Source organism: Phyllostomus discolor, chromosome 8, assembly GCF_004126475.2.
Source record: "Phyllostomus discolor isolate MPI-MPIP mPhyDis1 chromosome 8, mPhyDis1.pri.v3, whole genome shotgun sequence".
Taxonomy (NCBI): Eukaryota; Metazoa; Chordata; class Mammalia; order Chiroptera; family Phyllostomidae; genus Phyllostomus; species Phyllostomus discolor.
Window position 1 is genome coordinate 45,638,548 of NC_040910.2, and position 14,986 is coordinate 45,653,533.

The following is a 14,986-nucleotide window of genomic DNA, read 5'->3' on the forward strand; positions in this document are numbered from 1 at the left end:
ATGCCTGCCTCTAACTTGCCCTGTGACCTTGGAGAAGCCATTAACATATCCATTAATTGAAGACATCTCCAATTAACCCTGGCTGGTGTGGCTCAGTGGACTGAGCCTGCAAACCAGAGGGTTTCTGGTCTGATTCCCAGTCAGGGCACATGCCTGGGTTGCAGGCCAGGGCCCCAGTGGGGGGCGCTCAAGAGGCAAACACATATGGATGTTTCTCTCCCTTTCTGCCTCCTTCCCTTACCCTCTCTCTAAAAATAAACAAATAAAATATTTTTAAAAAGACATCTCCAATTATAAGGCACTCTTTAATTTTTTGCACCTCTAAGAAAGAAAACAATGCTGTTGTTTAAACTAGGATGTGCTGATTTTAAGATACACCCCAATTTCAGAAATGTCAAGATGTGAACAAAAATGTATGTCTTAGAATCAGTGAAGTATAGGAGTTTCTCAAACTCCTCATTTGTACTTGCTGAAAATTGAATTCAGCAGCCCAGAAGTTTCTTCCAGACCCACCAACACCATGGACAATTTTCCCAAGTCTTATGCTTCATCAGCTATCATGTTTCCATGGTAACTGGGGAACAAGCATCTTGGAAACTCCTCAGTCCTCCCAGAGTTGCTTCTGGCGGTTCTTGGAATGCACAGGATGTCACAGACAGATTTTCCTCACTGACATTTCAATCCTGGAGGTCCTAGAGGTCCCGGAGTCCCTAGAGTTTCCCTTGGACATTAGGAGCCCCTTGAGTCCTGGAAACTAAGGGAGTGTTTTTTGATAGGATGACTGGGCAGGACCTTGACAATCAGTTCAGACATCTCTTAAAAGAATGATAGAACAAACACCCTTGGCCTTCAGACAGAATTAGCTATGTGACCCAAATTTAAATTCTTGGAAGTGTGAGTCCTCTCTCTTCCCTTTCTGCACGCTTTCTTCCTCTTGGAAGTGCTCGCTGCCTCTCCTTTTCATCCGTTAAATGAGTGCCCATGCCCTCCCTGAACCTTCATCTTCCCGCCCCACTAAGAAGCCCTGTCAGAAAAAGACCTAATACTAGACATTTCTTGGCCAGTGAAAAAAAACCCTTGTGTTCTCTCTCCCAGAGGCATTTTGCACCATTGTGTTCTCTCGTGCAAAAACAAGAGGCTTTGTCCTGCCGCAGACTTGCAGACATGAGCAAGACAGCAGCCCCAGGGGACGGCAGGCAGGCTCTCCAGGCTGGGAGAGGCACTGCCTTCGGTTCCTTCCTGCAGTGCTGAGACTCAGCCTCTTAACATGGGGGCTTACAAGTAGGACCCCAGTGTGATTTCCATTTCTGCTTTTCCTTTGGAGCTCAGGCATATAAAAAGTGGATTAATCATAGTTCTTAGATTATGACACACTGGCCTCATAGGGCCAATCATTGTTATTCTCTTAATTATTTGTTAACCAGTTCATTCATTTGTTGGTGTGTTCGTTTTTAAGATGTAATGAACTCCCAGGACCCACCACTCAACACAAACTTAGGTCCTGGGCGGTAATCTGCATGCAACTCTCTGCATCGAACCAGAGCAACAGCTACAAGATAAAGACCTGCTGAACTTTTTCTCCTTTTACAATTGGCCTGGGGTTGGTTGGCTGCAGGGTGGGGGACAGTTGTCACCCTTCCCCATTAACAGACGGGAAACTGAGTTTCATGGAAAGGAAGCCTTGCACGATCTTTGGCCAAGGCCACTAAAGCCCATCCAGGCAAGGGACAGGGTCAGTATGAACAGGAAGGTCGGAGCCACCTGACTTTGTAGCCCCCTCAACAAAACTAACCTTCTCTCTGTTCCCCCCTCCCTTGTAGACTATGCAGAATTCATTTTCTTAGGACTCTTTATGTCCGAAATGTTTATAAAAATGTACGGGCTTGGAACACGGCCTTATTTCCACTCTTCCTTCAACTGCTTTGACTGTGCGGTGAGTGCCCTGGTTTCTAAGGAATTCATTTCTCCTGCTCTTGCCAAACATGGCTGATACCTGGGGACCTTGGGAAGGGAGAGGCAGGGTCCCCCTTGGGTTCAAGAGGCTCAGCTGAATGCAATAGGAATGGGAGTTCCCTCTCAAACACTGGGCATAGGCTCCCAGAACTGTCCACCACTGCTGGTGGGAGGGCAGATGTGTGGGCCATCTTTGGAAAGTGGGGGTGGCCTGGCCATGCCACTGCTCGAGAGTCACCCTAGAGAAACTCACGCAGATGCCCAGGAGACACAGACAAGAATGTCCTGCATGACCAAACTGTCTCAAACCAAATGACCCCAAATATCCCTTTGCAGTAGAATGGATAAGTGAGTGGTGGTGTAGCCGTGGATGGAATTCTCCGAGGCAATGAAAGGCAGCCCACCATGGTGGCACCCATTGGCCACACTGCACAGAAGGAGGCGGGCCTGACGAAGGAGGTCCATTCCGTGTGTGCTGTTCTGCTCATCAAAGTTCACACGGACAAGACTCCACTGTATTGGTTAGGAATGATACTTGAATATTTTAAAAAGGCAAAGACCTCAAAATTGTTATGATAAGCAAAAGAAGCTAGACACCAAAGGTCACACATTGCATAATCTCATTTATATGAAATATCCGGAACAGGCAAATCCATAGAGACAGAAAGTAGATCAGTGGTTGCCAGGGGCTGGAGGGGGGGCGTGGAGAGGGAGTGCTCATGGGGATGGGGGCCCCTTTGGGGGTGATGGAAATGTTCTGGACCTAGATAGGGGTGATGATTGTCACCCCTAGATAGGGGTGATGATTGTACAACATTGCAAATATATGTTGCCAAGGAATTGTGCGCTTACAGCGGTTAGTTTTAGCCCTGGCCGGTGTGGCTCGGTTGGTTGGGGCATGATCCCGTACACTGAAAGGTTGAAGGGTCCATGCTTCTTTCTCACATCAGTGTTTCTCATGTTTCTCTCCGTCTCTCTCTGCCCCCTTCCTTTCTCTCCAAAAGCAATTTTTTAAAGATTTTATTTATTTATTTTTAGAGAGAGAAGGGAGGGAGAAAGAGAGAGAGAGAGAAACATCAATGTGTGGTTGCTGGGGGCCGTGGCCTGCAACCCAGGCTGGGAATTGAACCTGCGATACTTTGATTCACAGCCCACGCTTAACCCACTGAGCTACGCCAGCCAGGGCTTCAAAAGCAGTTTTTAAAAAAGACTAATTTTATGTTATGTGAATTTCACCTTAACTTTTTAAAAAAATTTAAAAACATTTTATTTATTTTTAGACAGAGGGGAAGGGTGGGAGAAAGAGAGGGAGGGAAACACCCATGTGTGCTAGCCTCTTGCATGCCTCCTACTGGGGACCTGGCCCATAACCCAGGCATATGCCCTGAGTGGGAATCAAACCAGTGAACCTTGGTTCACAGGCTGGCACTCAATCCACTGAGCCACACCAGCCAGCATTTGTTCACCTCAACTTTTTTAAATCAAGGAAATGATTATTACAAAATTCAGGATGGTGCCCAGGATGTGGCTCAGTTGTTTGGGCATCATCCCACAAACTGAAAGGTCACGGGTTCAATTCCCAGTCAGGGCACATGCCTAGGCTGTGGGTTCATTCTCTGGCAAGGTGCCTGCAAAAGCCAACCAGTGTTTCTTTCTCACATCAATGTTTCTTCCCTCCCTTTCTCCTTCCCTTCCCCTCTCTCTAAAATCAATAAGCATGTCCTCAGGTGAAGATTAAAAAAATTCAAGATGGTGCTAATGTCTAAGGGGTCCCCGAGGCTTTGGGGTGCTGACATGTCCTATTTCTCACATCAGCAATAGCTGCGTGGGCACTCATTTTGTAATTATGTGTTTTGGGAATTCTTTGTTCTCACCAGCCCTTAATAAATAAAGATAGAGAAGGAATGAGAGGTGTCCGAGGCTGTCCCCCTGCTCGCATTGGAGGGTGGGAGTTGGGCTGGGTTCCTGCAAGGTGCGGGTGCCGGGTGCGTTTGCAAGGACTCCGGACACGAGAGCAGCCCCTGTGTTCCAGGTTATCATTGGGAGCATCTTCGAGGTCATCTGGGCCGTCATAAAACCCGGCACATCCTTTGGAATCAGTGTGTTACGAGCCCTCAGGTTATTGCGTATTTTCAAAGTCACAAAGTAAGTCTTTGTGGGGACGCAGGGCCGGGCATGGGGACTGGGAGGGGCAGGACACCTGCCCTGCATTGGGAAGACAGACTCAGCTGCTGCCACCCTGGCCCTGGCCCAGCCTAACTGCGCCCCCACCCCTGGCCTCTGTTGGCAGGTACTGGGCGTCTCTCAGGAACCTGGTCGTCTCTCTTCTCAACTCCATGAAATCCATCATCAGCCTGTTGTTCCTCCTTTTCCTGTTCATCGTCGTCTTTGCACTTTTAGGAATGCAGCTCTTTGGCGGCCAGTAAGTGCTCAGCAGCTTCTCCGACTTCTGCTTCCCTGGGGTCTGCCCAGGGGCTCCTCCAGCGCCCCGGCACCAAACTCAGTGCCTCCAGAGACGCGGGCCCACCTTCTTCGTGCCGACTGCCCTTCCTGTGGCCCGGATGCCCTGTGCACTCAACCCAGACAGGCAGGGCCCTGGGTGCCACTCAGGTGTCCTTCTGGGGGACAGAGACGCTGGAGATGTTGCCCTGGAAACAAGACGCTGAACCACGCCCTCACAACGCCTGGGGCGGGGCCAACGGGAAATGTCTGCGTTCTCCCTGCAGGTTTAATTTCGATGAAGGGACTCCTCCTACCAACTTCGACACTTTCCCAGCAGCAATAATGACAGTGTTTCAGGTACGGCCTTCACCCAGCCCGACACCATGCAGGGCCACACAGGAGAGCGCCAGAGCAAGGAGACAGGGATAGGGAATGCGGGCAGGGGCCCTCACCGGGGTTTCGTGGGAAGCAGCGGAGGCGGCAGGGTGAGCAGGCTTAGGACAGCTAGGCTGAGTAATTGCAGCGGCCTCTGGGGCGTGGACTCCATCCTGAGCTGTCTGGTGCGCGGCCCTGGGGCTGTCCAGGCAGAGATTGCTGACCTTGAGTGTAAGAGTTTGTAGAGCAGGTGGCCGACGTGTGGCCCTGAATTGGTTGATTTGTGTTTGAAAGGCACATTCGTGGGCAAGTTGTTCCCTCCTTCTAGATTAGCCAGCCCTGACTCCCTCCGAGTTGGCCAGGCCCTGCGGTCAGAGCATCAGGATGTAAAAAATAAAAGACACAGCCATTACCCCATCCTCTCCCAGGTTTCTAGACACCCCACTGCCACATTCCAGAGCAAAGACATTGGCCCTCTGTGGTCTCCCCAAACCAGCCTCTGCACCCGTGTGGGCACATGACTGAGGACTGGGTCTGCCCCAGCTGGGACCTCCAGAGCCTTTCCAGTAGGTTCTCTCTTTGGAGGACAGACAGTATGGAAAATGGGACTTTACTGCCCCCTTCTTCTGCGGGGTTAGTTTCTAAATGAGACCTCAAGCCGGAGGTTGGAAAGAGGACACCCGTGAAGCCAAGTTCTGACCCCTCACATTCACGATTCAGTAGTAATCTCCACCACCCATAGATCCTCCGCACAGCAGTTCTGGCCCAAGAGCAGTTCTGTCCCCGAGGCCACTTGGAAGCACTCTGGGTTGTCACAGCTGCAGGGGTGGGCTCTACTGGCATCTGGTGGGAAGAGGCCAGCGCTGCTGCTCAGCACTCCACGGTGCCGCACGGCCCCGCCCCCGAGAATGAGCGGCCCCTAGCGCCAGCAGCGCCGAGGCTGAGAAACCCGCTCTAACAGAAGAGTGTTGCTGGAGCTCTTTCATGATGACTCGATCTTCGTGGAAGTATCATGAGAGAGGAGAGTGGAGGTTTTTTTCACAAGTGTGTGGACACCACACACGTGTCCTCATCTTCCCGTAGCACCTGCTGGCAGCGCCTTCTCTGGTCGCTGGCGCCCAGAACGGCCGGTGCGGTGCTGCTCAGACAACAGGACTGTCTTCCTCGCAGCTCCGCAGGCCGAAAGCAATAGGGTGCGCACAGGGCTGGCCCCCTGCTGAGGATTCTTTTCCCGGCCAGCAGGCAGGCCTTCTCCATGTGTCCTCACGTGGAGGGGAGAGCGAGAGAGAGCGCCCGAGCTGTGTGGTTTCCCTTCTGATGATGGCTCTAATCTCACCGCGAGGGCTCTGCCCTCACAGTCTCATCCAGACTTAGTTACCTACTTTCCCAAACATCCTCCCGGGAAGGCTTAGAGCTTCAGCTTACGAGTTCAGGGGGCATGGCTCAGTCCCTAGCCAGTGGCCTTACCACTTCAGCGAAGCCAGAGTTACAGAAGTTTGTGACTCCCCCTTTTCCTAGCAGATGGGCTGGGAGCCCCTCACTGCACAGCCAGCCAGGCCCGGGCCCCACAGCTGCATCTCCAAGGGGCCGGTGGCTGAGGGGTTGGCTGTGTGTCTCTCTCCCTTTCAGATCCTGACAGGTGAGGACTGGAACGAGGTCATGTACGATGGCATCAAATCTCAGGGCGGCGTGCAGGGCGGCATGGTGTTCTCCATCTACTTCATCGTGCTGACGCTCTTCGGGAACTGTATCCTCCGCGGGGGGCCGGGGAGAACGCCTGGAGGGGGCTCGAGGGAGGGGGCAGAGGACCCAGACGCCAGGGTCCGCGTGGCAGTGCTTTCCCTGACTCTGCTGTCCTCAGACACACTCCTGAACGTGTTCTTGGCCATCGCGGTGGATAATCTGGCCAATGCCCAGGAGCTCACCAAGGTGCAGTTGGTGGGAGAATGTTTCCCTGGCAAAGTTACCACCTGCTCGTGGCAGATCAGGACTGTGCTGGGCATGAGGGATGGGGACAGGGTCAGAGCTTTCCCCCTGGGTACACTGTGCTGGGCAGAAGGTGCCTCCTCCCCAGTCAGACAGACTGTCCCTAGTCAAGTGGATTCCAGAGCAGAGGAGGCGGGAAAGGGCGAGGCACTGGGTGGCAGGGAACAGACAGCAGACTCCACCCAGTACCCTGGTAGACAGTGGACAGCCTCAAGGGACCTCCAAGGATTGGTGCAGCCCCCAGGCTCCCAGGCACCTTCACTCTCGACCTCAGTGGATGGGACAGGTGGAGAATAACAACCTGCATAGGGTCCTGAGGCTTCATGTTTATCCCTGTGCACTTGGGACCTGGCTGGACCTCAGCACTGGTTGCTAACAATGAAGAATTCAGACACTCACAGTGCCAACGTGCTGCTGTTATCGCTCTGTTGCAGAAGGGGAAACTGAGGCTCAGAAAGGCAAAGTCACTGGCCCCAGCCAGCATGATAATAGCAGCTACTATTTGTAGCATCATGATGTATGTCAGGTGCTCAGTGCAGTTCTTGGTGCACATTCAGTGCTCACTAAAAGGAGCTGTCATTAGTCACTGGGATGAGCCAGACCCCAGACCTAGAGCTCTTACTTTACACAGCTGGTAAAGGGAAGGCTGGGATTCAAACCCAGACCTGGCAAGCTCCAGAACTTAGCCACCCTGCTACTTTCATTTGAGCCCCAGCTGGGCAGGTGATGGTATAAATAATAACAACCACAGGAAGTATCATTGCCTTTTTATGCCAGGTACCAGGAAGCATAACAGGGAGTTACTGATATCCCCACTTCACAGATGAACAAACTGAGACCCAGATAGGTTAAGAGACCTCACCACATAGCTAGGAACTGAAAGAGCAGAGATGTGACCCTTCTCAAAGATCAGAAAAGAGAGAAGAGCAGAGGAAATGAGGTCAAAGGAGAACTTAGGAGTGGAATGTGAGAACCACCCATATGAGGAGAAGCAGCCTGGCTTTTATTCCCAGTCAGCGACAATGAATTCTCTGGCAACACCTCGTGCTGGAGGCCCCCTTCGGGCAGCCTTGGGCTTCCCGGGATTCAGGTCCACCTCCTATAGGCGCAGAGGAGGTGACAGGGCCCTCAGTGCTGGCCTCCCACACCCCTAGGGCAGCCCACGAGCAGGGCCATGGGAGCAGTTGCACTGCACAGAGGAAGCTGAATGCCTGTTTGCGTTTGAGGAGGGGGCGGTGTCAGGAACAAAAGCGTGTTAGGAGCTAGCTGTGTCTGCCCTAGACTTTTCCCCAGCAGCCTGTCATATTAGAAGGAAGTATACCAAGCCCTCCCCCCACCCCAGGAGGACCAGGCTGGGGGCCTCCTGCAGCTCTGTGGCCCCAGAGCCTCTGAGGTGCTCAGGATGTGTTCAGGGAACTGAGCTGGACTGAGCAGACGTTGCCAGCACTCCATCTGGTGAACCTGGCAGGAGGGAGAGAGAGTTTCCCGGGCCTAGCTCTGACTAGGGAGGTGGGGGTGGGGGAGCGGAAGTCTCCACCACCACAAACACACGGCCATGGGCCTGGCCACCGGGGAGCTGGCTGGCATGGCTGCTCTGGGACCTGATCCAGCCGTGAGCTCATCCCAGGCATTGTGGAGAGGGGACGCCAGGAGGGCAGCGGAAGGGGAGGGAGAAAGGCAAGCTCATCACCTGTGAGGTGTGGACGTTCTCTTCCAGACCCACATCTTTCCTTCGTTTTTTTCCACAAGCATATCTTAGACATTTACTGTGTGGCAGGCAGCCCACAAACCCCTGATAAGTTTTTAGCTCATTTCATCTTCATGGAAATCCCAGGAGGCACCTGCTCAGAGCCCTGTTTTACAGCTTTTGTCATTTACTCAAAAGCATTTATTGAGCACCTACTGTAAGCAAGGCCTGGTCTAAGGATACAGCCATAAACAAAATGGACAGAAGTCCCTGCCCTGGTGGGGCTGATATTTGAGCGTGAGTGACAAACAAAAAATAAATGTCAGATGGTGGTAGGTGCCAAGGAAAAAGGTGAAGTAGAGAAAGTCAGAAAGAGCTGAATTTTTGGATGAGGACTGTCAAGGCACAGAGAGGTTAAGTGACTTACCCAAGGTCACACAGCAAATGGTGGAATTGGCATTTGAATGGTAATTCAAAGTGGGTCTAAATTTGCACTCATAACCACGTGCACTGATGCTTAAACTTGAGCGTGTTTCATACTCACCTGGAATGTTGTTAAAATGTAGGTTTTAGGTCCCAGCCCAGGTGCTTCTTGGGGAGGGGGGTCGGGAATCTGTATTTGCAGTGTTTCTGAGGTAGGTGATCCAGGGACCTGGCTCCAAGAAATGCTGCATGTAGAGTAAGGGAGGCCTTGTGAGAGCCAGGGGTCTGGCTCGGTCCCACCACCATATTGTCACTGACAGACAGTGTCCTGATCTGACCCTTGCTGAGCTGATAAGATTGCCTCTTGCCCCAGCAACCTCAGCACAGGGGGCCAGGGCCTGTGGCCACATTACTTTTCTTATTGGCGGGTTCATCTCTGGCCATTTCTTTCTCGTTGCTTTTTCTTTGCTTTTTCTTTGTTGGCTTTTCTGTTTTACGAATGAGGCCCTGCATGAAGGCTGAAGAAGGATTTAAGGCCCCCAAACATCTTTTTCTGTATGTATTTTTAAAACATCTTCCCCTCCTCCTTTCCGAACCTAACCGGCTGAGAATATGAGTTCCTCTCCCGATTTCCTTCTGGAGGCTGTTGGCGATGCATGGGACAGGCTGTGGGACACCAGATTTTTCTGCACGTGGGGGCTAGTCAGTGTTTTGGGGGTTGTTTCTTTTCAGTCTTGGTTTAGAGAGTTTAAACGGCCTGAAAAGCAGAGTGAGAGGAAAATCTTTGCATTAATTTTCAGCTTGTTGAAACAGGGTGCAGAAAAATCTCCACTGTGGAAAGGGAAGGGGATTTTCCTTTTTTCTTTTTTTTCTTCTGGCTGTGCTAACGTGGGGTTAATAATGACCTGGGAATCTAGCCTGTCCACACGGGATAGCAGTGCATTTGGATAGCAGTGCATCTAACCGGCATTAGGCATCCATTCTGATCCACAGGCCTTGGCTCTGATTGGTCAAAACCAAGGCCAAACCTGTTCATAAATATTCCCAGAGGTGCCCCTGGTTATCAGTAGGGTCAGTGGTGAAGCCTCGGGGCCCAGTTTGTGTTTTGTAAACAGGGATCTCACCACGTGCCTTTTAGGATGAACAAGAAGAGGAAGAGGCAGCTAACCAGAAACTCGCCCTCCAGAAAGCCAAGGAGGTGGCAGAAGTGAGTCCTCTGTCCGCGGCCAACATGTCCATAGCTGTGTAAGTGCCCCAGCTCTGGCTTGCCCTCCTGGCTCTGCGGCCTCTGCATCCTCCCAGTCAAGGAGTTGGGGGCAGGAAGCGGTCCCTGATGGTGCTGAGCTTTAGGAAGAGGTGCTTATGCCCTCCCGCTCATGTTTACACAATAAGTAGTTAATGAGCACCTACTAACTACATGCCAGGCAGTTCTAGCTACTGAGGATAGGAGTGTAGTAAGTGCTAGGGATGAAGAGAATTGTGGTTTTCAAGTATAGTTGTCAGGAAAGGCCTCGCTGAGAAGGTGACAAGCCTGAAGAAGGGAGGAGGTGTGGGGGTATCTGAAGGAAGAGCATCCAGGCCCGTGGGGACAGCGTACACAAAGGCCCTGAGGCAAGAACATACCTGGTGTGTTTAGGAAGCCAGAGTGACTGGATACAGTGAGCAAAGGGGGCAGGTGGAAGGAGATAGGGGCAAAGACATGACGGGGCGGATCATGCAGGACCTTGTGAACCATGGGGAGGACTTAAACTTTTGTCAGACGGGAGCCAGAGAAGGTTCTTGAGCAGAGAGACAGGACCTGACTCAGGTGCTCACAGGTGCCCTCTGATGGCTGTCAGGGGAACAGACTGGGAGTGAGGGCAGGAGCCAGGAAACCAGGTTGGAGATGACTGCACTGCTCTTGCAAAAGGGATGGTGGGAGCTGGACGGGGCTGGGGGCCGAGGAGGTGAGGGACACAGCTGAATTCTGGACAGATGAAGTGTACAGAATTTGCTGATGGATCTGAAGTGGTGACAATTAAGGTGTCCTGATGAAAGGAAAGTTTGTTGACATTATTGTGCCTTTGTGGGGTACCCTGCACACGGGCAGTGCACCATGGGACAGTGGGGAGGAGGCTTGCTTTCCCAAAGTGGAAGGAGGTGGCTGGGAAAGAGGAGCCCAGGAAGGTTCATGCTCAAGCAGCCTGTGAAAGGTCAAGGTCTGTATAAAACTGTCAGTGCACACAGAACCCCTGAAAAACTCGGTGTCCCGGGCGAGACGCAGCCTCCCCACACTCCCAGCAGGGCCCCACTGGCTGCTTTGCCCCAGTGCATACAGCGGCACTGCCTGTCGCCTCCCATGTGCCTGCTCAGGTTCTCCTGGGACCCAGAACTGGAGGGTCCTACAGGCGGCGTAGCAGCCTCCCCAACCTGCTCCAGGCCAGCGGCCTTACGATCAGCTGTCTCCGAGGTTAAAATATTCTGGGCATCAAGACAGCATGCCTCCAGGGGCTCAGGTGCTATAACAAAGAAGACAGTGGGGACACCCACCTGGGCTGAGACCCCTGTCAACCAACATGCCCAGCTAGGTGGAGACATACATTGTGTATCTGGACCAAGATGCCCACCTGGGTCAAGACACTTGTAAGGCCAAAATGTCCAGCTAGGTTGAATTTTCCACACAGATTGAGACATCTCCTTGGGCCAATATTCGCACCTAGGCCAGGATGCCCCCCTGAACAGAGACCCCTGCCTGGTGGAGATACCCATAAGCCCAAGTGTTCCACTCAGGTGCAGTGCCCTGCAGTGCTCTAACCCATGAGCCCTCCCTTGCAGGAAGGAGCAGCAGAAGAACCAGAAGCCAGCCAAGTCCGTGTGGGAGCAGCGGACCAGCGAGATGCGCAAACAGAACCTGCTGGCCAGCCGGGAGGCCCTGTACAACGAGTTGGACCCCGACGAGCGCTGGAAGGCCACCTATGCCCGGCACCTGCGGCCCGACATGAAGACCCACCTGGACCGGCCACTGGTGGTCGATCCCCAGGAGAACCGCAACAACAACACCAACAAGAGCCGGGCGGCGGAGCCCACGGTAGACCAGCGCCTGGGCCACCAGCGCGCCGAGGACTTCCTCCGGAAACAGGCCCGCTACCACGACCGGGCCCGGGACCCCAGCGGTTCCGTGGGCCTGGACGCACGGCGGCCCTGGGCGGGCAGCCAGGAGGCCGAGCTGAGCCGGGAGGGGCCTTATGGTCGAGAGTCAGAGCACCACTCTCGCGAGGGCGGCCCGGAGCCACCAGGGTTCTGGGAGGGTGAGGCCGAGCGGGCCAAGGCCGGGGACCCCCACCGGCGGCACACACACCGGCCGGGGGGCAGCCGGGAGAGCCGCAGCGGGTCCCCGCGCACCGGAGCTGACGGGGAGCCCCGCAGGCACCGGGCCCATCGAAGGCCAGGCGAGGAGGCCCCGGAGGACAAGGCCGAGCGGAGATCCCGGCACCGCGAGGGCAGCCGGCCGGCCCGGGGCGGTGAGGGCGAGGGCGAGGGTCCCGATGGCGGCGAGCGGAGGCGGCGGCACCGGCACGGCGCTCCAGCCGCATATGATGTGGACGCGCGGAGGGAAGACAAGGAGCGCAGGCACCGGAGGCGGAAGTAAGTGGAGGCCACCCCAAATCAGGGCAATGACAACAGTAGTGATATTAACAATCCGGGTGGCACCTGCTGTGTACCTGGCCCTCTCCTGAGCAGCCCGGTCTTCTCAGCACCCCCTAAGACTGATCAGCTCCCTGATTGCCCTCACCACAGTTCACAGATAGGGAAACTGAGGGGGAGCGACTTGCCCAAGGTCACACATCTAAGTGGCCTTGCACCCAGGCCTCCAACACCAGAGGCTTCAGGCAGGTCCTCATGCCTTCCTGCGTTTCAGGGAAATGCCACAAAAACACCCCCAGAGTTATACCGCCCTTCCATGTGCTTGCTGTGTGACACTGGGCAAGAGACTTCACAAGCCTGGGCCTCAGTGTTCGCAGTCTGTGAATGGCCTAGTGGGGTCCAAAATAGCATAGTGGGTTATTGCCACAACTAAATGAGGTAATGTATGCAAAGGGCCTGAATGTGCAGCAGATACCTAAGTGCCTGGTCCCTGGAGACCATTTTTAGCTGTTACTAAGCCAACCATCTTTTTGCCCGGCACTTTTTCTGGGGGGATTGCAAAAGCCACCCCACCCTCATCACTGAAGGCAGAGCAGGACCAAGGCTTTTGGAGGCCTCTTCGGGCCAGCACTTCCCAGGCGGAAGCAGCAACCTCGTTTCCATAACGATGCTTTGTTATACTCCTTAGCGAGTCCAATAGAGGCTCTACACCTAGCAGCCCAACAACTTGCAAGTTGAAACAGACATTGGTTTTTATTAGGTAACGTCCTCTTAGTCTTCTTTCAGTCACCACTGTGGCATCCTGTCGATTTTTTAAAGTTGTGTTGGAGTGGCTTGGTTACGTGACATGCACAATAGGGCCAGCACGTCTCAAAGTCGGGTGTGTGCCTGGTCCCCAGTGATCTTGCTAAAGCACAGATCCTCTTTCTGTAAGTTTCAAGTGCAACCGGGAAGTCTATATTTCCAAAGAGCTCTGGGGTGAGGCCCATGCTGGCCTGGGGGCCATACTTTAAATAATGAGCCTCTGTAGAGGGCAGAGTGATGCGATTCTGAGGCAGGCAGCGGCACAAGTCCCCAGGAGTGCTGCAGGTACAAACGCCAGGTGACTTGGGGTTATGCAGACAATTTACGTGACACAAGAGCGTTGCCATCAATGTGTCAATGTTCCAAAACGGGGGCCAGTGTCCATGATTGGCTGTCCCAAGGTGAAGTTCCCTATGAAATAGAGTCTAGTCTCCCCTAACGGATCCAACAGCTGTGCTCAGGGAAAATGCAATGTGTATTTAAATCACGCAAAACTCTTTCTGCTCATACAGAAAACAGACTTGGGTTCAAACTGAAGGCACAGATCACTGCAGGCAGATCTTTCACCTGTGTGAGGGACATTCGAACACTAGTTCTTCCCCAGGTGGGACAGCCCTGCACGTGCCGAGGTATCAGTGGGCCTGCTTCCCAGCTCCGGAATACCCACAGTGCCCGCCTCCGCAGTTTAGATACCATTACGTCTGCACACGTCTCCACAACAGCTCCCTGAAAACAGCTGTTCCGAGGCATTCCTGCTCTAGGGTTTTGTCTCTCGGGCTTATTCATTCATTTCTTCAATGTTTACTAAGTGCCTACCATAGTCAAAGTCGGGGCTGTGGATCCAGTCAAGTAATTGCAGGCACGGGGCATGCAGGGGACGGGCTTCCGAAGAGAATGGTTGGAGAAGGAAGTGAAGTGTTCTGAGGACAGCGTGTGCAAAGGACCAGAAGGAGGCCAGTTTGTCGTGTGGAGGGTGAGGGGAGACAAAGACATCGAAGGGGCAGTGATGGGTCAGTCAGCAGGGCCTGGAGTCCTCTCAGGGCAAGGGGAGGCCACTGAAGTAATTTTAGGTGGAATGAAGTGTTTGGCACGGGACTGCACGGGACCCATGCATCGCTGTGGCTGTCACTTTCACTAGTAATAATATTGCTGTAACTATCATTCTTGGTATTATATCTGCTCCCATTGTTGGAGGAGGCAGAATGACAAGGACAGAATTACACTGCAGCCTGATGGCCTAAGGCCAGGACTCTGGAGCCGGAGGTCACTCTCCTCTCTCCTCACTTGCTGGCTGTGTGACTTGCAGTACATCGCCTCCCCTCTCTGGGCCTCTGTTTCCTCATCTGCAAAGTGGGGATAAGTACGGTACCTACCTCCGTGGGTAGGCATAAGGTTCAAACCAGTTAGTACACGTAAATGCGTTAAACAGTGCCTGGTTCACAGTGCGTGTGCAGTAACGTTCACTATTACCAGTATGAATATTATTATTATTATGCACTCAATAGATGTTAACTGTTTTTAGGAGTAGTAGTAAACAATTAAAAAACATTAGCTATTTCTATTATTATTAAGAGTAACAGACATTAAAAACAACTTTAGATCCGTAGCCTTTAGATCGTTCACTCAAACTGCTTTTTACAGATGGGGACGCTGAGGCCCAGAGAGGAAGAGAAAAGGGACTCCCCTAGGGCA

At 53.1% G+C, this 14,986-nt stretch overlaps 1 protein-coding gene across 3 annotated transcripts in view; it reads left to right on the forward strand.

The window, feature by feature from the left end:
* CACNA1A (calcium voltage-gated channel subunit alpha1 A) overlaps positions 1 to 14,986 on the forward strand; it is a 289,195-nt gene that overhangs the window by 209,092 nt on the left and 65,117 nt on the right. For all 3 annotated transcript variants that reach the window (XM_036032406.1, XM_036032405.1, XM_036032407.1), the window contains exons 14-21: positions 1,821 to 1,933; positions 3,986 to 4,098; positions 4,244 to 4,375; positions 4,680 to 4,752; positions 6,400 to 6,517; positions 6,632 to 6,699; positions 10,005 to 10,111; positions 11,681 to 12,490. In XM_036032406.1, the coding sequence (XP_035888299.1) occupies positions 1,821 to 1,933; positions 3,986 to 4,098; positions 4,244 to 4,375; positions 4,680 to 4,752; positions 6,400 to 6,517; positions 6,632 to 6,699; positions 10,005 to 10,111; positions 11,681 to 12,490 (1,534 nt within the window). The remainder of the gene's footprint in view (positions 1 to 1,820; positions 1,934 to 3,985; positions 4,099 to 4,243; positions 4,376 to 4,679; positions 4,753 to 6,399; positions 6,518 to 6,631; positions 6,700 to 10,004; positions 10,112 to 11,680; positions 12,491 to 14,986) is intronic.